The sequence below is a fragment of the Euwallacea fornicatus genome, chromosome 4, assembly GCF_040115645.1.
Source record: "Euwallacea fornicatus isolate EFF26 chromosome 4, ASM4011564v1, whole genome shotgun sequence".
In the NCBI taxonomy this organism is placed as follows: domain Eukaryota; kingdom Metazoa; phylum Arthropoda; class Insecta; order Coleoptera; family Curculionidae; genus Euwallacea; species Euwallacea fornicatus.
In genome coordinates this window covers 5992561-6015141 of record NC_089544.1, presented here as the reverse complement: position 1 = coordinate 6015141, position 22581 = coordinate 5992561, and the positions used below count along the sequence as shown (strand labels likewise).

Here is a 22581-nt window from a genome sequence, read left to right as displayed (position 1 = left end):
AATCTTTTCGTTAATTTAAGCTCATTTCAAATTCGGGAAAGAAATGACGTTATTCAAGACATTTTGCATAAACAAAGACATTTTTTCCCACTTGCACGTATCAGAGAATCACATTACTGATAATTGTTTTCCTTGCAATCTACCGTAATTATCATTTAATAATGGCTCGGCATCAAGTATCACGTGGAAGATACGAAAATATCAGCATTCTAAAAAGTTTCATGTTACAGAAACATTTTTCGCTTGCAGTTCTTACTATTCTAGATATTTTTAACAGTTATTTAGGATCTTGAGACAATTCAGGATATATTATTATTCATTTATTTGTTTTTATTAAACAGGATCGAGCGCAAATTTAAGAAAAATATTCTGTACTTTTTATTGAATCGAATTGAGTTATTTTCCGTGCAATTTAAAAATAATTGTTTAATTCAATTTTGGCAACTCATCATTTTTTAGATTTGTAGCCAACTCTAACTGACCAGTTTTAACCGGGAAATTCTGCTTAATTAAAAAAAAGGAATGATTTGTTGACCACACATACCTGGAATTGAACAATTATGGGCGGGAGTGTTGAGAATTTCAACTAATCTAAAAGGAGCATTTTTGACCGACGTATCGAGTATTTTATTTTTAGCCTTTATTTAGAGGTTTTGAGAAATTTTAAAGGAAATAATTCATTTAATTTTAGTAATTCTCCAAGAAATTTGGGTAACTTCTGAGGTGTAAATTTGATTGTAAAGAGGCTCTTGGAGGTATCTAAATGTTTAGCAATTTATGTATTATTTGATCAGTAACTTCTCAAAATTTGGGAGCTCCCCAAGAGAATTAAAGATGTGAAGTCATTCACCTTCCGTGAAATTTTAGTCTAAAATATTTTCCGGTTTTTGGAGCCGAAGTCTAAGGAAATTTACTACAATATGTCTGCCATTATATTGTAGGTAAAATAATTTTTTCTGTTACTGTAACCCAACATAGTATGAGATTTCCCATGGCGACATTTAATTTTCTGAAAAACGGTCCTAAAGGGCATCCCTGATGGCCGATCATAGAGCACTCTCTACACGTCCCTACACGCATATATTTTTCAATAACTCATCTTACCTCCGGCAAAATATCCCATTTCAGAGAATTCTGGCGGGATTCCAGAAGTGGAATCCAACTTCCATTTACATTATTTGTTTTGGGTCGAAAACAAATTGCGTTTGGTAGATCGCTTGAAAAAAACAAAAAAGCTCGCAAAATGTGGGATAAAAAGGTATTTAGAATGGAAACGTCGGGTCTCACGCACCCGGAATTTCGATATCGACAGAATTTCGAGGTTTTATGATGGAATTATAAGATTAGAGTCCTCGAGAAAGGTGTTTCCTATTTATGTGGAAATAAATCCACCATAACCTTGCATTCTTGTTTCCCTATTTCTATTACCTATTACTTATCTTTTCCAGGCAGGCATTTAAATTGTCTGTCTATGCATTGCTTCCTGCCAGTTTCAGGGTGCCTGGAAATAACCGAACCGTTTTATTTTATTCAGCAAAATGTTGCAAGAACTTTGCAAATATGCTTTGCATAAATAAAAGCCAAAAGCGTCGATGTTGAAGAGTGATTTATTCTTCGTGTTATGGCGGATACAGCGCTTTTATAAAATATTGCAACGCGTTTATAACTTGCACAATTTTTTAAAAATGCTTATACACATATAATTTTATTTTAAAAAAAGATATTTAATGCATTATTTTCGTTGTTAAAACTTTTCACTCTTTTCCAGCTACCCCTATTCAGTTTTTATTTTCAAATGGAAAGTAATTCGATGAGGAATGAAACGGCATACTCAGAATTAAAATTGGATCTGCAATTTCCTTAAAAAATAAAATGGTTAGATACAAAATAAAGTAACTCACTATTACAACAACTGAAATTGAAATTATTTCGATAAATGTTCAAGTTGCGCTTCAGTAACAATTTGGCAATGGCTCAGTCGTTTCTCAAATTCTTTTATTCAAATACCCAGTACTGTTTCTTCTCTTATTAATTCTAATTATGTTTGAATTCTAAGACGTAACTCATAAAAATTGTGTGGTCTATTTTTGTAAACGGGATCTTTTAACTGATCCCACAAACAAAATCGATGGGCGTAAGATCTGGAGATCGTGGCGGCCATTCTATCGCGTCTTTTCTACTGATCCATTTCCTAGAGAAATTTCATCAAGATATTTTCTCACAGCCATAGCATAATGTGGTACTTATTATAAAGAAATATTATTGGCTACTTGTTCTCCATTTTCCCTAGGAAAAATTGAAGGAACTATTTCGTTTTGTATTAAGTGCAAGTATGATGCATTGTTTAAGTTCCCCTCTATGAAAAATGGATCGATGAACTGGTGGGCGATTATACCTATCCATACATTGAGTTTTGCGGATGTTGTGTATGTAATGAGGATTGTCTGTAGACTAATAGCGATAATTAGGCCGATGTATAGATGCGTTTAAGCGAAACGTTCCTTGGATAAGAGACATTTTTTATGAACTAATTTTTTCTCGTTTTGAAAGATTGCGTACTGATTTTACAAATGCATCAAATTCATTGGCTAGTTAGCTGGTACTGTATGGGGTTTTTAGATTTAAAAAAAAATGTCTAATCGGTTATCGCCACCAATTGCTGCGCGAGGCTTCCAACACTTTAGAGCAGTTTTTACACTTCCAATTTGTTGATTTTGTTTATTAATTAGACAAACTATACTTTTAGCAATAGGTCGGTTTTGATATTTCTCATTAAATACGAGGAAGACCCCTTCGTAATATACGATCCATTTTTTTTATATTCTAACTGTGGTAGATACCTAACAACTGAATTCAATTACTAAAATAAAATTCTATGAAAACTCAAAATATTTTGTATCCAAAAGGTTGTTTACGTGGGAGATCGTTGAGAATTTCTACATCTTATTGTCATTATTTCATTCTCTTTCAAACTAAAATAAGAATGGATCGTCTATCTAGAATGCAAAGATTAAAACTTTTAATTTTTTTCGGAATTTTATTCTAATTTCTTTAAAAAAACTGTAGATCTAATTTTAGTTTTGGGTATACCGTTGTAGCCCTTAGAGAATTACCTTTAATTTGATATATTACAATGGTACGTTTTTATTTGAAAAAATAAAAATTAATTGGGATGAAAAGTTTGAACATTGAAAATAATGCATTAACTGTTTTTTTTTAATATAATTATATGTATGTGTTTAAACATTTTTAAAAAATATCGGGTTTATGAAAGTTATGAATGTGTTATTATTACGTGTTATTATTACACCTGTACTTGTAAAACGTTTTCGAGTCTTTCGGTCAATATAGTACTATCAACTTCCTCCATTAGATCTGAAAAGTATTATTTAAACGCATATTTATTAATAATTTTTTACCGCGTAAGAGTTGAACAATTTTTTTCTGATAGCCAGTATGTATAAGAAGTTAGTTTATCAAGTGTTTATCGAAAAAATGTCACGGTTACTCTCAAGTAATCATGCGAATTGGCTTTCTAGCACCAGTACAGTAAGAATCTCGTTTCGCACGCGAATAGAAAAAACATATTTCGTATGATACATATTTTTTATTTTTCCCTAATAACACTGAAATCAATGAGATGCATTATACTAGATATAAGGGAAATATATTTAGAAAAAATATATTAAGCAATTTTTTTTCTATCACGTACTATCTTAATCCAATATATATAGACACCTCTTAACTAGAACATACTAATGTCAAAGTCTTTACCGCTATTATGAAATAAAGTCCTTATTTTCTTCATTAAGGTCGAATATCCTTCCTGGAGTACATCGTGCTCTAGATAGCTCATATCCCTTATAGTACTCAAAAAGTTATCACAATGATCTTTGATAATCCAACCGGTACGTAAGTTGGCTTGATCTATGTCGTAGAGAATCTGATTGCAAAACGTTTCAGCTCTGAGTTTGAGTCTGTAGAATTTATCATAGAGGAGATCTTCTTTAATCAATCGGTGCTCTTCTGCCAAAGATATGAAAGGGGCACTGCAGCACAAAGTGAGATTTTGCATTTCAATCTCGAGTTGGTTCTCAATTCCGGTGGATATTTCTTTTCCATTTACCACCAAAACTCCGTTTTCGTCTAATAGGAAAGTCACCTTAAAATCTACTTCTCCAGCTCTTAATAGAGGGATATTGTTTATCATGAAACTTCCAAGATGATTATTTTGCAGGCAATTTTTCCTCTCTCCTTCATAGATTTCGAATTCTACCATTTTTTGATTATTGATTGTAGTGTTAAAAATTGCGCTTTCCAAAACTGGCAGCGGAGTCCCTTTTTTGATAATGTCAATCATGAGATTGTACTTGACCATAATTCCCACAGAAAACGGTGCTACTTCTGTGATTAAGTATTTCTGGGATTCATCAATTTGATTGGTGAGAAGGGCTGCGTGGATAGAGGCCCCACGAGCTACTGCTTCGTCCTTATTTATATTGCTTCTGAGTTTGTCCCGACCAAAGATTCTAGATAGAATTTCTACCACTTTAGGCATTTTTGAACAGCCCCCCACTAGAACTACATTGTCAATTTCCCTTGCGTCCATTTTTGCAGATTCAAGGCATTGTTGTACCTATGTAAATGTTATGGGAATATGTTTATAAAAAAGTTGGTGCTACTACCTTATCTTCAATTCTCTGAAATAGGTTTTCACACAACCTATTGAAAGAAGCCCTGCTGAACGTGATTGAACATTCGTTGTCATTGTCCATGTCCAGAACGATTGTGTGTTCGTCGACTCTAGACAAGATTTCCTTGAAACGTGTAGCATGTTTCCTCAATCGGTACAGGAACCTTTGGCCCTTTTTGGTCTCTTTATTGATGTATAGGTTTCCATATCTAAAAAAAAATCTATAAAATTACATTGCAAAAAAATTCTTTAATACGCAGAGAGTTCGTTTCAAAATGAACCATTCGAAATATCTCTTGATTGAAGGGCTAATTTTACTTAATAAAAAAACGTCTATTTAGATAGCTAGAGAAAGTTTAATTTGCCATTAAAGAGAACTGTATCAGTCACCCCACCACACTCAGCTATCCTCAGGTTGATAGTTGAAGTGCCGTCCCCATCGACTGGCACGTCATTGTAAGCGGAATTCAATTTGCCATGTAACTGTACAAAGAATACTGAAATGGTTAATGGAGCTAGGAGTTAGAAAGAAAAATGTGTACTAGAGCAAATATGTAGCTTATCGAGATCGAATAATTCATTTTATTAAGTGTTCAAAACGTGAGCCGTTATCAGCGAGGCAATAATAAAGTCTGTCTTCAAATTGTCCACGAATATTGGCCAAAGTTTATCCGATTTTACTCTTACATTCCAGGAAAATTTTATCATTCAATTTTTGAATACTTTCAATGAGAGTTCCAAACACTTTAGTTTTGAGATGACTTCTGAGAAAAAAGTCTAGTGGACTAAGATCTGGAGATTGTGCTGGCCATTCTAATACATTTCTTCTACCAATGCGTTATTCTGGAAATCGTGTATTGACCCATTCTCAAACTACTAAGGTATATTGAGAAAGAGCTCCAGAAAATGCATATCGTGTTTATCAAGTTCCAAGGGATTATTCAAATCATTTTGATTTTTCAGAGACTGGACAATAAGAGCATCTCCCATATTTTATAAAAAGTTCAGATACAGTAAACCAGTTAAACTCTTTTCCAGAAAAAGTGGTCCAATAGTTCCGTTTCCATAAATTCCTGGCCAAGTGTTGATTATTTATGAAAGTTAAGTGTGAATTTCTTGAAATACTTGCGGATTTTCACTGTCCTAATATTTACAGTTCTGTGTACATGCTAGTTATGTTATCATGTGTATTTAAAAAGAAAGTTACTACGAAAGCAAATATTTTTGATTCATCGAGGGTCATCTGCAATTCGCTTGCACATTATTTCGCAAAATTGGATCCTTCTATTATAATCGTCCTCGCCGGGTTGGTGCAACATTTGCATTTTGTACTTATTCATTCTCCATGCTTTATGCACGAAACCACTGAAACACTTGTTAGCTTAGCGATTTTTCTAATAGACAAAGTTTGGACCTAAAGCGAAGTGCCCTAGCACTTCAATCTGGTGGTGTGCTTCGTCCATAATTGTTGTTTCGGAAGTTTTTTTGTTCTTTTAGTTTCATAAATTGACGTAGCAACTCCGTCACGAACTTATGACCCACGTTTTTATCTTGATGCCTCTCATTGCATAGTCTTGAGATTCTATGAGCGCATCTATTTTCAGCCCCACACATTTCTATTCTTTCAGCTAGGGTATGTCCCATTTTAAAATAATGATTTCTATGGAAAGCTGAGAGAAAATGGCGATTCAAATATGAAAATTCACTTACTTGTAAAAGTATTAAAAAAAAATACGTTCTTGAAATATTTTATTTTGTTTTTTTGTAGCAAAAGTATTTTAGCCCCGCACTAGTACATAATTTTCCTTCTGATTCCTGACTCCATTAACTGATTTCAGTTTTCTTGGTACAGTTACATAGCAAATTGAATTCTACATCATGTGCCTCTCGATGGGGGGTGCCATTTGAAATATCATAGTGAGGGTAGCGCGGGCGAGACGGAAACTGATATAATTTTCTATAATGTCACACTAAACTTCCCCCTAGATATCTAAATAGACTTTTTTTATTATTTTTAAAACTTTTCTACCAATGTAAATCGAATAAATAAAAATCTTTATTTTTTATTTTTTATATAGTGATTCTTTTTTGAATAATCATCTTGCTGGTATAAATGATATAAGCATGTAGTTTTTTTAACAAGGAAAAATTTTACCGCTGGGAAAAACAAAATTTGAAATGATCACATCTATCATATCCTACCAATATTTCCAGAGCTTACTGACTACCGATAAAAAAGGTAATTGGAATATATTGCGACCATGGTCATACCATGGACCGTTGGCCAAAATTAGAAATGGAATTCCGTACATTTCTTCCATTCTTGGAAAGTAATCTACAACAAAATTGAAGAGAATTTTGGTTTCTATTGGTATCTGAAGAGGCGTGAGAAGTATGTTAAAATAAAAAGATTTAAAAGTGACATAAAACAATACAGGATATCCCAATGAGCCGATATTTTTATGTTTATCGCTAGAGATAGAGCAAAAGCGAAGTCGAGAGAGAAAGGCTCAGGTGTAAGCGGACGTAAAAGGGCTGTAGGATACCCTTTGTAAATCCCGGTATGTTATGATATATAAACGATCATCATCTATTTAACACGTGCGATGATGTCATTATTGCACACGATTTCTGACCGAACTCAGTTTCTTGAACGCATCTTCGTTCAAAGACAATGACCATGCGTTAAAATGTCACTGATTAATACAATTGTAGTAAGATTACTAACCTTCTTCCGATTTCTAGTATTAAATAGTTAAATATATGATCATCAAAATCTCTCCCTCCCAGAAAAATATCTCCTTCAATAGCTTTTACTCTGAAGGTGTCTTTTTCCAGTTTTAATATTGATAAATCCAGTGTACCTCCGCCGAGGTCGAATATGAGCAAGTTACCAGAGTTGCGCTCATTTTTAAAGGTGTACTCGATAGCAGCTGCGACAGGTTCCGTAATCAGCTTTAACACGTTGAAACCAGCCATTTCAGCTGCTCGTTTCGTTGCCGCTCGCTGAGCGTAGCTGAAGTACGCCGGAACTGATATTACTGCGTCTTTTACGTCCGAACCTTAAAAACATTTATTTGTCTAAAACATAATTTAACCTGACTTAAATCAATAATCTTACCTACATATTCAGTTACTGATTGCCTGATGTATTTGAGCAAATCTGAAGAAACTTCTTCGGGTGATTTCACCACTTTTAGATTTTTATTAGTGATTTCTAAGTTAATAACTGGTTCTGCTTGGGCAGAACGTACAATCTCCAGGGGAAAGTTCTTCTGTTTTTGTTGTTCGACGAATTTTTGAACATAAATGTCGTTGAAGTGCCTTCCGATGATGCGTTTGGCGTCTGCACAAAAAAAACTTATTTAGCAGGTTACCTAACAGAGGAAAATGTAAATTTAACCTACCAAAAATAAAATTACGTGGACAAGTCAAACATTGGTCCTCAGCGATACGGCCTATGGACGGAACCAGTGAGGTGGGGTTGTAGTAAATCAATGATGGTGTTTGAGAGCTCCCTTCGTTATTAGGAATGATATGAGATCGTCCGTCCTGTAAAACTGCTACCAGAGTATTGGTAGTTCCCAGGTCGATACCTATGGCTGATGAGTACACCATGTTTGGACCTAAACATTGTAATTGTATTTTAGTATTTAGAAATTTGTGGCGCTCGTATACTATGAAATGCATAAGAAATATATTGGTGTCAAGATGGTATTATCTAATTTCTTATTTGTAACAAGAATATACGATGGTTGGGCTCAATAACGCCGAACTTAATTGGTAATCAAATAAACTACCCTTCAATTATTCAGTAATGTTTTGTATTTAATGTAATCTATAGATAATTCGCTTTAAGTGTATGTTCCAAGGGTGTCAAGAGTGCGACGTACCCTTATGGTACGCCCATGGCCAGTCTTATCGTGTGTATTAGAATTCCCTGCAATATTCTTTGAAGCTATTAGAATTATCAGCAATATGCTTTGTCGACGTGGGAATCCCCAGTAATATGCTGCATCGCTTCAAAAATTGCAGTACCAATAATGATTGGCGGCATGTCCAAAAAAAGGATTTTCCTCCACAGTTTTAAGCGGCGGGTAGTTTAGACCTAGTTAATTGCACCCCTACCAGGGTAAGTCCATGGTTCATCACCAAGTAATTTTAGTACTTAAGGTTGGCAAAGCATACAATCCGCCACAAAAGTCTAGATGCAACCTGTAAATTGCATATAATTAATAAAATAATGAATGCATTTTCTTTTGTTAATAATGCAACAATGCTAATCTAGTACCAAAAAATAAATATAACAAACATTATTATTCATTTACGTTCTAATATAAAATTAAAAATATATATATCAAAAATTTCAAGCCCACAAAACTACATACACATAAAAAAAAATCAATTTTGTTAACAATTTTTTGCGGCATCATTATCAATTCTTCCGAAAATAAAATTATACTTTAAAGTAGTACTAGATCAACACTCTCTAGTGTTCCACTTGTATAAAAATTTTATACATGAAATTATGGGAAGAGTTGAAAAACCAAGAGCGATTCGAAGTTTAGTAATTAAACTCCTAAATCAGAGCAAGTCTTACAATGAGATAGCAACTATCGTAAGTTTGCCTCGCAGTACAATTCATAGAATCGTTAAAAACTATAATAATCGAGGAAATACAAACGTTAAAGTAAAATCTGCCAGTCCCAAAAAATTTAATGAAAGAGATAAGGGATTACTCAAAAAAAATGTTTCTTCAGAACCCAAAACATGTGCTCCAAAACTTGCTATCGAGGTTGGAAATGATGCCAGAAAGACTGTTAGTTCTGAACCAGTAAGACATACTGTGATCAAATAACTATTATGGAAGAACACTGAGAAGAAAACCATTAATATCTGCAGGAAATAAATAGATAAGATTAGATTTCGCTAATATTCACTTAAACAAAGATTTCGAGTTTTGGGAAACGTACTATTTAGCGATCAAAGTAAATTTAATATTTTCGGATGTAATGGAAAGGGTAAAACATGGAGAAAGGCAAATGAAGGGTTCAAATTTCAAAATTTAGTGTCGACTGTTAAACAAGGAGAGATAACTTCATGGTTTGAGGTTCATTGTTGGCGGCTGAGGTTGGAAAATTGATTTTTATTGATAGTACCATGAACCATGTACAATATTTGAAAATATTGCAAAACAATTTGATTCTATCAGTTAATAACCTGGAACTTGGTGACCGTTGGGTATTCTATTAAGACGACGATCCCAAGCATACAGCTCGAGTTGTTCGTGAATGAATCTTGTATGTATAATATACCTAAACAATAACACACATCTCCTTGGTCGCCCAATTTGAACCCTTTAGAACACCTATGAGACGAATTAGAAAAAAAGATTAGAAAATTAAGAATAAAAAAAACATTAAAAAACGCTTTACAAACTTCGTAAACAGAAATACCCTTTGACGTCACAGAATTTTTAGTTTTATCAGTGATAAGATGTCTTCAAGCAATGCTTGACTTAAATGGAGGACCAACCAAATATGAATTATAAACAAATATTAAGTATAAATTAATAGATAAATTACATCTAAAAATGAATGTAGACTTTTGTGGGCTAGAAATTCTTGATTTCTATTTTTTATTTAAACTGGAATGTAAATAACTAATTTTTATTATATTTATGTATTGTTACTAGAATACTATTTTTACATAATTAACAAAAGAAAATACATTTATTAGTTTAATTAATTACATACAATTTACAGGGTGTATGTAAACTGCATACTGTTTCTCTTCCTTTTTTCTAATCTCGCAACAAATAAACTCTGACCTCGTTTGTGAATTGATAAGCTAAGCTATTACATAATAAATTCGTACCGAAAAGTACGAAGAACACTCCATTACTTCTAAAAAGGCCGTGTACGGTTAAGGGGTCAATTCGGCCCCCACGGGGGATCGATTTGAAATTTTTACCAATTGTTCCTATCATTCAAAGGACTTACCCCATAAAATTTCAACTTCCTAAGTCTCACCCTTTAAGAGTAGGACGGGGTTGAGGGTGAAAACTTTAAAACGCCATATCTCGGGAACTATTCATCATATAGCATGGGGCAAAATGGTGCGTCCTTCAGTAAGCACCTTCTTATTTTCATATACTTGCAGATTTATCGGTTGATGCCAAAGGGCCGAAATAAAAAAAAAAAAAACTTAGGTAATTTTAGAGGAGTTTGCATTTTGGTACACTAACCATTTTTGCACACTGTGTAGAGGACCTCTCGAAGTATCTACCTACGTTGAATCACATTTGTACTAAATTCAGTATTTGAGATATAACGATTCAAAGTATAGGTATACAGGGTTATTCACGCTATACGGCGCGGAATATTGTGGCTAAAATACGAGGCTTTCAAAAGGTTTCACTTTTGGGCTATATGGGGATCTATTATGGCTAATTTTTAAAATTATTTTCATATTATACAGGGTGTCTCAAAAGCCCTAAAAGTATCAATGTTGTGTTTTTTTAAATGGAACCCTCTGTATAATATTGCATTTTTGGATTCTCCGATCAAAATAAGTGTCTGTTTTAATAAAGTTTAGTATATCTAAAACTTAAGGTTTTTTAAATCATTTGAATTTTATCAAAATTTGACTTAATTTTCATGTTTTAAACACTTAAGAAGTATTTAAGTTATGAAAGTGTAATTTACAGTGCAGTGTAACAATAGATCATATTTTACATATATCCCAATCATGATAAACTTGCCATTTTATACAGGGTGTGCAAAAATTAAAACTAATGAAATAAGAACTTTAAGTGACTATAACTTGATTAATTTAAATACAATGCTATATTTTTTTAACTTACCAGGATATGTAATTTTTAATTACCCATTGAACGGTATTAGGGTGTTCATCACTAAGTCTTCGCGTTTTTACGGAATACGCTAAATCATTGTTCTTTGCGCCATTTGGTGTTATTTAGTTAAAAATATCAATGTATAATATCTAGTTACCTATGATATTTCAAAATGTCAGATAATTTATTTAATCTGTCAGTTTAGTCTGCGTAGTTTGTTTTTCAAATTCAAAATTCGTAGTTGTTTTTTCAAATTTTTAATAAACAATTCTTATGACTTTCTCCAAGAATAAAAATCATGTCAATACGCTCTTCTTTTGGGTAAATCTTCATTATAACTATGTAACACCACAACAATATTTCAAATAACAAACGATCTAAGCGTCCAAAATTACGAAAAATAATACCATTTTAGCAAAAACGAAAAACAAACTACGCAGACTAAACTGACAGATTAAATAAATTATCTGACATTTTGAAATATCATAGGTAACTAGATATTATACATTGATATTTTTAACTAAATAACACCAAATGGCGCAAAGAACAATGATTTAGCGTATTCCGTAAAAACGCGAAGACTTAGTGATGAACACCCTAATACCGTTCAATAGCTAATTAAAAATTACATATCCTGGTAAGTTAAAAAAATATCGCATTGTATTTAAATTAATCAAGTTATAGTCACTTAAAGTTCTTATTTCATTAGTTTTAATTTTTGCACATCCTGTATAAAATGGCAAGTTTATCATGATTGGGATATATGTAAAATATGATCTATTGTTACACTGCACTGTAAATTACACTTTCATAACTTAAATACTTCTTAAGTGTTTAAAACATGAAAATTAGGTCAAATTTTGATAAAATTCAAATGATTTAAAAAAACCTTAAGTTTTAGATTAGTAAACTTTATTAAAACGGACACTTATTTTGATCGGAGAATCCAAAAATGCAATATTATACAGAGGGTTCCATTTAAAAAAACACAACATTGATACTTTTAGGGCTTTTGAGACACCCTGTATAATATGAAAATAATTTTAAAAATTAGCCATAATAGATCCCCATATAGCCCAAAAGTGAAACCTTTTGAAAGCCTCGTATTTTAGCCACAATATTCCGCGCCGTATAGCGTGAATAACCCTGTATACCTATACTTTGAATCGTTATATCTCAAATACCGAATTTAGTACAAATGTGATTCAACGTAGGTAGATACTTCGAGAGGTCCTCTACACAGTGTGCAAAAATGGTTAGTGTACCAAAATGCAAACTCCTCTAAAATTACCTAAGTTTTTTTTTTTTTTTTTTCGGCCCTTTGGCATCAACCGATAAATCTGCAAGTATATGAAAATAAGAAGGTGCTTACTGAAGGACGCACCATTTTGCCCCATGCTATACGATGAATAGTTCCCGAGATATGGCGTTTTAAAGTTTTCACCCCCAACCCTGTCCTACTCTTAAAGGGTGAGACTTAGGAAGTTGAAATTTTATGGGGTAAATCCTTTGAATGATAGGAACAATTGGTAAAAATTTCAAATCGATCCCCCGTGGGGGCCGAATTGACCCCTTAACCGTACACGGCCTTTACCACAATAGTTCTTTTTTATAAATAACGTATAATCAAAAATTTTAATTTATTTGGATGAAGTGATTCGGAAATAGGTAGGTACCACATTAAATTACTATCATCATCAAAATTTTCACATATCACGATGAATATATTAAGAAATTTTCCTCACCAATTGAGAAACTTAGAACTCTTAATCCTCTCAGCCTTTATCTTAATTATATATTTTAAGTAATATTACTTAGTTATTTACTATTCCTTCGTTCGAAAATAACCACAGTAGGTACTTACCCCTTTCCTCAGTATTGTATTTACAAATTTTCCCCGAGTTCTTTATTAAACACTTACTTACACTGTTTGGCTTCGAACATTTGAGAACGAAGCAATTTGGAGATAAACAATAAACTAATTCATTGATTAGATTACAGTATACAATTTAGTCATTCAATCAATACATCGCAATGTACACGTAGATACAATATTATTAATTTCCCTGATTACATTTCATGGAAGTACAATTTGCTGTTGTACCAAAACTCCTGAGATCCTTGTCTTAATTCTCAGTTTATAGTTAACGACGTAATCTAATCTATGTTTTTTTATCTTAATGTCGTGCGCAATTAAAGTGACGCATACACATGAATTGTAGGCAATCCAGCTACACCTAGATTGAGCTACCCCAAGGGTGAAAAATATTATTTTATTTAGAAAATGGATCTATTTAAAACTTTTTTAGTGCTGTATTTAAAATTGAGCGGGTTACGTTACTTATAAGTCCTACTGCTTACCACATTCATATGGTGGACATCTCTAGATATTTTATATATAGGGTCATTAATTAATAAAGGGACAACCGAAAACGAGAGATGCTTCACGTTAAATGCTGACGATTGGAAAAAATATGCCCTATATACACGGTGTTGAAAGTTAATATTTTAATTAAATTTTTTGGCCGTTATTTTGAAAATATTATCTATGTTAGACACTTGAAACTTCGTAAAATAATCTTTTTTTTATGAAAAATAAGATTTTGTCTAATCTATGAGTAATGCTGGAGGTTGCAATTTACACGTTACTCAGATATTAAAGCAAATTTTCAAATTTAAACTTAGTGTTTGTTAAATAGATTTTTTTCGAATACGAATCAAGATATCGCAATAAAACAAGGATACATAGTTAATTGAAAAATGATTACTCTTTCAGATTTTGAATCAAATTTCCTGTTAGATATATAGGGTAAAAGTCATTAACTGTAAATTCCGTAAAATTGACTGTAAGTGGGCTTTCTACTAACAACTCGGGAATTGCAAATCGTGTGTTATTCTTCATCTAAGAAGAACATAACTTTCTAAATTTTCAAGCATTTAACTTAAATATTTTCAAAATAATGGGAAGAAAATTAATTAAAATTCTAACTTCAACACCTTGTATATATCACAAACTATCAATTTTCGGATAAAGCATATTTTCTCTTATCGTCACCATTTAACGTGCTGTATCTCCAGCTTTCAGTTATCCCATTATTAACAAATCACCCTGTATATATACAGGGTGTTCCAGAATATGTGGGCTATCTCTCGAATTCATAGATAATAAATCAAAATAGTATCACAGGTTTCTATAAAGTTTTTATTCTATAAACCTTCCTACGGAGATATAAATTTCTAAAGGACGCCTCTGGAAATTAGGTTTTCTTAGATAAGTTTTAAAGTAATTAGTATAATTAAATCATTTTTTAGTATGATGGATGTTAGTTGGAGTTTCTTAAAATTATACCATTTAAACACATTTGACTTGTTGAATTTGTCAGAACCAGACTAGTTAGGGTAATTATATTTTAATTAATCTTTTTATCTTTTTTGCAAAGAAATATTAGGACTTTTTTAGACATTTTAATGATATCAATTTTAAGTTCTTGAAACATTATTTTTTTTATTTATCAACGATCCTTGACATCAATTTAAATAATACAAATTGAGCACTTAAACATTTACTTTGTCATTGCGAAAAATTTCAAACTTTAAATTGAGGGTAAGTAAATTTATACAAAATACATCAACGACCGTTTACACGATCATTCCCTCTCACGTTCATTCCTCATCTAACTAAGGTTCACTTTAGCAACAACCACTAAACAAGCGCATAAACAACATTATGCAATAGGACAAAAATTTAAGGTAAAATTGACAATATAAATGTACACTGTGCTTCCGTCCAACATACCTACTTTTAATGGTTGTGGTTATAAGTGAATATTATTTAACCCATAAACGAATTTATTATTGTTATAATAAAGTCGTCCGAAAAAGTTGTTGTTCTTTGTGAATATAAATTATTATGTGAATGGTAATTGCCTCATTTTGTGCAAAAAAAACATGTAGATTTGGGCCAATGGGGATTCTTTGTAAATTACTTGAATTTAGTGACCTCATATGTGGTCTAAATTCATTGTAAAACTAAGGTTTGTCTTTAGTGTCAAAATTATTTTATACAGGGTGTTTCCTAACTACGTGTAAAAAATTTAAAGGCGTAATCCTCGACTGATTTTGAGTCAAAAATGTCTAATAAACATATGTCCGCAAATGCCTTGTTTCCAAGATACAGGGTGTTGACTGAAAGACGTTGAAGAAGGTTTTAAGGGTTTCTAAAGGTTTGGTGGTATTTACTAACTTGTTTATTGTTAGTTTTTTTTTGCTACTTCCACTACTATAAACAAGATAGTCAGTGTTATTTTGGTGTTTTACTCTCTAAAGTGAAAGAATTTAGTTCTGTGTCCCAAAAATCAGATTATACCTCAGTTTTGAAAATTTTTCAAATGCCTAATTACACTAATCAAGAAATGGCCAATATGGTTTATGTTTACGGCCTTGCTGGTGGTAAGTGTTTTTCTAAAATTCAAACACCCAAATTGAGTCATTTTGGAAATAAAATCTCTTTCTTGTCACATTTCAACACCCTGTATCTTGGAAACAAGGCATTTGCGGACATATGTTTATTAGACATTTTTGACTCAAAATCAGTCGAGGATTACGCCTTTAAATTTTTTATACGTAGTTAGGAAACACCCTGTATATATAGAGAGTATCTCAGAACATATGCAAATTTCTCGAGTTCTGAGTAAAATCACTGAGTAAAATCATCAAAATAATATGACAAGTTCCTATAAAAATTTTTTCTATAGATCCTGTCTACGTAGATACAAAGTCATAAAGGACGCCACTAAAAATCAGTTTACCTCGAATAAGTTTTAAAGTACTTAGTGTAATTAAATAATGTTCAGTGTGATAGATATTAGATGGGGTTCCATTAAACTATACCATTTGAACATATTTGATTTATTTAGTTTACCAGGAACAAGCCAGCTTAAATTTAAAAATCGTAATTTTTCTACACCCAGTATCAATGAAAATAACTTTTTGAGATAGCTTCTACCTTAAATACAAAAAAAGATATTTTGGCTCGTCGTCGCAAAAATGAACCGCTTTCGAGAAAAACAATTTTTATTGAATATACCAAGTCTACCGGTATGAAATGAGCGATATTTTGTGAAAATAAAACACAAATTTTAACAAGGAAAGAAAAAATAATTATTCAAAATATTGACCGTTGCTTTCTACACATTTTGACCACCTTTCTGGCAATTTATGGATACCACGCCAATAGAAATGTGCCTCTTTGGCATCAATCCAATTAGACACACAATTTTCTACTTCTTCGTAGGAATCGATGTGCTGCTCAGCCATTGCGTGTCCCATCGATGAAGACAAATGGTAGTCCGAAGGAGCCAAGTCTGGTGAATACGACGGATGAGGTAGCAACTCCCAGCCAAGTGTTTGATGGTATCTTGAACTGGTGTTGCTTTGTGTGCAGGTGCGTTGTCATGGAGCAAAATTACCTTCCCGTGTCTTCTGACCCGTTCTGATCGTTTTTCGATCAATGCATTGTTAAAATTAATCAATTGTTGTCAGTAACGAACGGTATTAATGGTTTCACCAGGTTTTAAAAGCTCGTGGTGCATCTCACCTTTCTGATCCCACCAAACACACAGCATTGCCTTCTTGCCAAATCGATCAGGTTTTGCAGTCGATGTTAATGGTTGTACCCTGATTTTCTTTCGTACCTTTAAAGCAAAATTTCACAGGTGTTTTTTCGGTTCTCCATCTGTCTTTCATTCAATTCATGCGGCACCCATTTTCCACACTTTTGGATCTTTCCCACAGCTTTTAAACGATCAGAAATTGTTTGTTGTGCAACATTTAACATTTCTGCCATTTGCTTTTGACTTAAAGTGTCATCTTCATCCAATATCGATTGCAGATCGGCGTCTTCAAACTTTTTTGGTGGTCTGCCACGTTCTTCATTTTGCACATCAAAATTGTTAGTTCTCAATCGTTGGAACCATCTTTTGCATGTTGCTTCTGATGAAGCACAGTCACCATATGCCTCGACAAGCATTCGCTGCGACTCTGCAGCACTTTTCTTCAAATGAAAGCAAAAAATTAATGCTTTCCGCAAATCATCATTTTGTGATACAAAATTCGACATTTTTGGCACAATGAAATAATATATTGTTATTTGTCCAAGGACTTGATTTGTACTAAATATGTTTGTCAGTTTACATACCAACCAAGCAAACAAAAAAAAAGTTTGTTTACAACAAATGCCCTATATCGAGACATTTACATCCTGACGCTCACTTCATACCGGTATACCTGGTAGTTTTCATTAAATAATTTTATATGATGGTTCAATATGGACTCTTTCCAATCGTATGCATTCTTTGGTTCTTAGAACTGAAAATTGTTGAACTGCCCACGGTGCTTCAAAATTGTTTCTCATGCCTTCACGATGAAAAAAATTTTTTTTCAATAAGTTTTCTCTATTGTCTAATAACAATTATTGCAAAATTTAGGCACTGCAAAATATTAACTGACGCTAGCACACAAACCGTATTCAGTAAACATTGTTTTTTCTCGAAAACAATTAATTTTTACAAAAATGAGCAATAATGTCTTTTTTTAGTCTAAAATTGAGGGTATCTAAAAAAATTATTTTGATGCCTTTATTAATAACAAGTTGAAAATCATGCAAATTTACCCTCTACATAATACGATTAAATAAGTTCTGGGTTCGGTTTTCGAACTCCTGTCGCTTTACGAAAATGTCCCAACTTTCATAAGTTTGTAGTTCAATATTCTCTTCATGATATTCGTATCGGGAAAGAGCGTGCTTGGCTTTTATAGCTTCTTCAAACTATTCACGAATATACACTTTTGTCTTTCAGTTTTGAAACTGCTTCTAAAATTAGTATATCTAAAAAAAGAACACGTCATGCGATTCCATAAATTTTTCAAGTGGTACTTGTCCTTCAGCTTTTCTTTTAAATATTCGATGAAAATTTCATCAAAATCTGTTCTGTCTAGAAAGAAGTCCCCTTCTATGACCTTAATATTAGAGCATTATTTGCTACACTCAGCTACGGATAGGTCCGAAACTCCTCTCTCTAAATCCATGACTAGAAGTTTTTTAATTCCCTGGGATTGAATACTTCAACAGTTTATTGACATAGTATATCCATGCAGTTACCGGTTCAGTGATCAGTTTCAGAATATTAATTCCAGCGTTTTGTGCTGCTTTTTTGGTTGCTTCTCTTTGGAGTGACTGAAGTAGACAGGCACTGATAAAACCACATTTATGTTTTCTATTTCTAAATCTATAAATATAATAATATAAACTGTACTGCTACCTGCATAGAAACTATATCTTTCTTCCGACATTTGTAGTAAGAAAACAGCACTTTTATTCACTAAAAAGGCAAAAACTTTTACTCCTTAGGGAACAAAAGTAATTTTCTTTCCACGTATCATAAATACACAATAAGCTTTTACAATAGAAAGAAGGAAATATTTCTAACTTCCTCAAGGAATCTGTAACATATTATTTTATGTATTTCAGTATTTCCGAGCATATTTCTTCAGGGGAAACCCGAACGGGAATTCGGTTGTTCAGTTGTTCTAGTTCTATATTTGGTACATTATTCTTTCCCATTATAATTCTGTTGAGAAAATTACTGTTCTCGGCTTCATTTATCTTGCCCTAGACGTAGGCCTCATCAAAACTGCACCCAATTATTCTTTTCATTTCTGCGAGAGATGAAATAAATCGTCTGCATTAAACCCGCTATAGATTTGTTTACCTGTAATCAAATTCTGAGATTCTGTGATTCTGATCGCTTGCTTCCACGGTCTTTGGCCAGTTTTCCTAATGGGAAATTCATATCTTGTGATTCAAAAAACGCCAATAAAGAAATAAGGCGATCACTGTTTTGATTGGTTATGACGTCAGGTGTTCCGTTGCGGAAAGTCGCAGCAACAGTGTGTGTGTCGTTCCAAAGTCGATGCTAATTATAATCGTATTCATTATAAGAGGGATTTGCTGATAAATCGTTTTAATTCCTAATTGTTTTTATTTACAATTTAATGATGAAAAGCCTAAAGAAGGCGACTTAGCAAATATTTGAAACAGGTCGAAAAATGCGAATAAGCGATGATTCCATTCATGTATAAAAATTTCGTATAAAGGTTAACAAATTCTGTGAATTTGGAAGAAAAAAGAAATAAAACTTAATAAATGATCATTTTAAAAAGTTTTATTTTGAAATGGAGATCTTCATTTACGACCCTATTCATTCAAACTGCTTTATTTTAATACAAATGCAAATGATATTAGTATCTGATAAGAATAATAAACATTCTAATCTTATTTAAATCTTAAATATTCTGGAAATGGGCGTTATCGCTGGTATGGTTATTTTTATATATGTATTCATCTTTTTTTAACAAAGACTGTTTGTGAGCACAAGATTAAAAACAAATCAAATTCCTATCAACAAATACGTTTTTTTTTTCATCGTGTACATATTATTTAATTGAGTTTCTATAGCATTTTTACGAAATATGTGGTCGTTTTTCTCAAAAACTAATCAATAGATTTTGAATCGTTTTAAACCATTGAATGTAGTTTTGAAAGACCTTTAAATTGAGATATCACTTGATCCATGTTTAAAATTTGAAACATTGACCATTCTGCACTACTGGTGACGTAAGCAACATTAAAAGAAATTAAAAAAGCGTCACAAGATAGTATTTTCTGTCCTATTAAATGCTGCCTTTGAATTTGAAAAAAATAACAATTTGGTAAAAAGTTGAATGGGGAGGGGGGTGTTGAATTAACGTATATTTCAGCGTATAAAACTAGATAAGATACAATATCGCAATTAAAGATCAACGGAGCTGTACAGAACACTTTTTTTTAATATTTTGAAATGAGACTGGTAATGGTGATTACCAGTCCAAATGTCAAAATTAATCTGCAAGCGAAATGCTAGATAGAGAATATAGCAGAATTCGATTTCAAATTCAATAGAATGGCAATTGCAGCATTTGGGGCGTATACACCGTGTAGAAAATAATGGATTAGATGTAATAAATTTATTTTTCCAAATTCTTTTTACACACTCTAAAAAAAACTTACCACCACCAGTAAATTTTGGGACTAGAGCGTTGGTATTGGCATTAACATTAGAGACAGTAAGTATAAATTCGAGTACAAGTTACGTAATGAAAAAAAAGTAGAATTTATTAAAATGCAAAAAAAAATCTTTAATTTTTTTACATTAATTTTATTAATACGATTAATAAAGGATTATAGTTAATAAGTTCTTAACCGACGGGGCATACGGTCGACTGTCATTGAAGCATTTGTTAGGGACTCAACAAGTTATTGGTTTTTTATTTGTTGTTGTTAATTTTGGTTTTTGTTATGTATTTGTATTTTATCCATTAAGTTACGCTCATATACGGCGATACTTATTCTGAGAATACCATCTAGGTGCCAGACCACATGGCCCATCAGGCTAAAACTAAGGGTACGTTTTGGCTGGGGAATATGGTATGCTATTAGTCAAAGGAAGCTTTCTCGGTCGGGACTATTGCCATGATGGGCAATTTGTTGGGCCTGCAATATTCCCAGAAAAGCGACTAGTATAGATATTCCCCAGATGGCCGTGATTTATGGAATCCGGCGTAGCCATACCCCGTAAGGGTTCTTGGTTGTGGTGCGTCACTGGTAGGAGTTCCTCGGGTTTAGTACTTAAGGAATAATCGAAGTAATTTTTCGCTCTCTTTTTCGTCTTTTCGTGTGGAAGTTGCGTCAGTGTCGGGATGTGATCGAAATCATAGCGTGCAACCCGCTCAATTAAGCATTCTCCCTCTTCCTACTTAGACCAAAACTCTTTCATTATTTGATATAAGTGCCAGTTAAATACAATTCATTTTATGTAAACCAAATTGGCGTTTTCGTGGTTTCAATTATCGAAGGAACTCCTTAACGGCATTTGTATTCAATATTTCTCCATTCTTCAATAACAACTTGTTGAAGTTCCTCAACGTTTTTCAGTTGGTGTCTATGGCACCGCAAAGCCTCCTCCAGTTCATTCCAAGCATATTCAATTGGATTCATGTCGGGCGATAATGCTGGCCACTCCAGTCGTTCAATATCAACTTCTTGAATGTGCTCATTGACGATTCGAGCACGATGAGGCTGAGCATTATCGTCTTGAAAGATAAATTCATTATCGAAATTTTGCTGCAAGGACTTAGCAATAGGTCTCAAGATAGTCTCCAGATATAGTGCAGCCATCATTGTGCTCTGGAATGGGATTAGCTGCGTTTTAAATCGGTCTTCAACGGCTGACGTGGTACAAGGGCGATCTATCTCATGACGATCTCTCACTTCTCCAGTTAACTGATAGTGGTTCGAGGTTCTTAAAATATCACAGTGATTTCTGACCACTTCACGTCCAACTTTTTTTACGAACAGTCCTAGCTGACGTAATGTAAAGATATGAATGCGGTTAAAAATTGAAATTGATATTCAAGGTATTTTTATCAAATTTTTTGTTCATGAGAGATGTGTATAACTGTGCAGAAAAAAAATGAACTTTTAACCAAATTTATTATTAATATTTTAAAATATTTTTATTGGTTGCTAGTGCTTGTCGGATTAGACTGTTTTCTTGTTTTTTGCTTTTAGTGACATTGTATATAGGGTCATTTACGTTGAGTGTCCTATTAAAAGTTTACGGGGTTCTAATATAGCTAGAGATCTTAAATTTTGGATACTAATGTAATGGAGTTTGATCTGTTGAATTAAAATATTGGCATCGTTGCGACGTTGACGGATCTATGTTTAACTTTTTTAACAACTTTGTTATTTCAAATGCCACACCCTGTATTTTATTACATTTTCGAATTTCCCGGAAGATTTAAACCCCAGTTTATCTATCATATGCCATAGCTATGATGAACCGTTTTCGAAATAAACAATAGAATCTTTTAGAGTAAAAGACACCACTTATTAGTTGATTTTGTTAGGAGGAAGCTATGGGTTAACAACGTA

General features: G+C 32.8%; 2 protein-coding genes across 9 annotated transcripts in view; one reads left to right on the top strand and one right to left on the bottom strand.

Annotated features, from left to right (window-relative positions):
• LOC136338840 (cytochrome b5 reductase 4) overlaps positions 1–22581 on the top strand; it is a 149381-nt gene that overhangs the window by 105090 nt on the left and 21710 nt on the right. The window lies entirely within an intron of this gene.
• On the bottom strand, positions 3588–13647 carry LOC136338837 (uncharacterized). 4 transcript variants are annotated; one of them, XM_066281586.1, is made up of 7 exons: positions 13414–13647; positions 8587–8908; positions 8101–8319; positions 7815–8039; positions 7422–7755; positions 4686–4902; positions 3588–4636 (listed from the first exon to the last, which is right to left on the bottom strand). In XM_066281586.1, the coding sequence occupies exons 3-7, from the start codon at positions 8309–8311 to the stop codon at positions 3746–3748; spliced, it is 1878 nt and encodes a 625-aa protein (XP_066137683.1). In that variant the 5' UTR covers positions 8312–8319; positions 8587–8908; positions 13414–13647; the 3' UTR covers positions 3588–3745. The 4 variants fall into 4 exon arrangements, with proteins under 4 accessions (XP_066137683.1, XP_066137682.1, XP_066137684.1 ...); XM_066281585.1 differs by lacking the exon at positions 8587–8908; XM_066281587.1 differs by lacking the exon at positions 8587–8908 and having other exon boundaries at positions 13471–13647.

Bases quoted from the DNA above. Each gene is read 5' to 3' on its own strand.
- LOC136338837 (XM_066281584.1), bottom strand. The intron at 4,903-7,421 runs GTTAGTAATCTT...ATTTTTTTTTAG, and splicing joins ATACTAGAAATCGGAAGAAG to ATATGGAAACCTATACATCA. The intron at 4,637-4,685 runs GTAGTAGCACCA...ACATTTACATAG, and splicing joins TTCAGAGAATTGAAGATAAG to GTACAACAATGCCTTGAATC.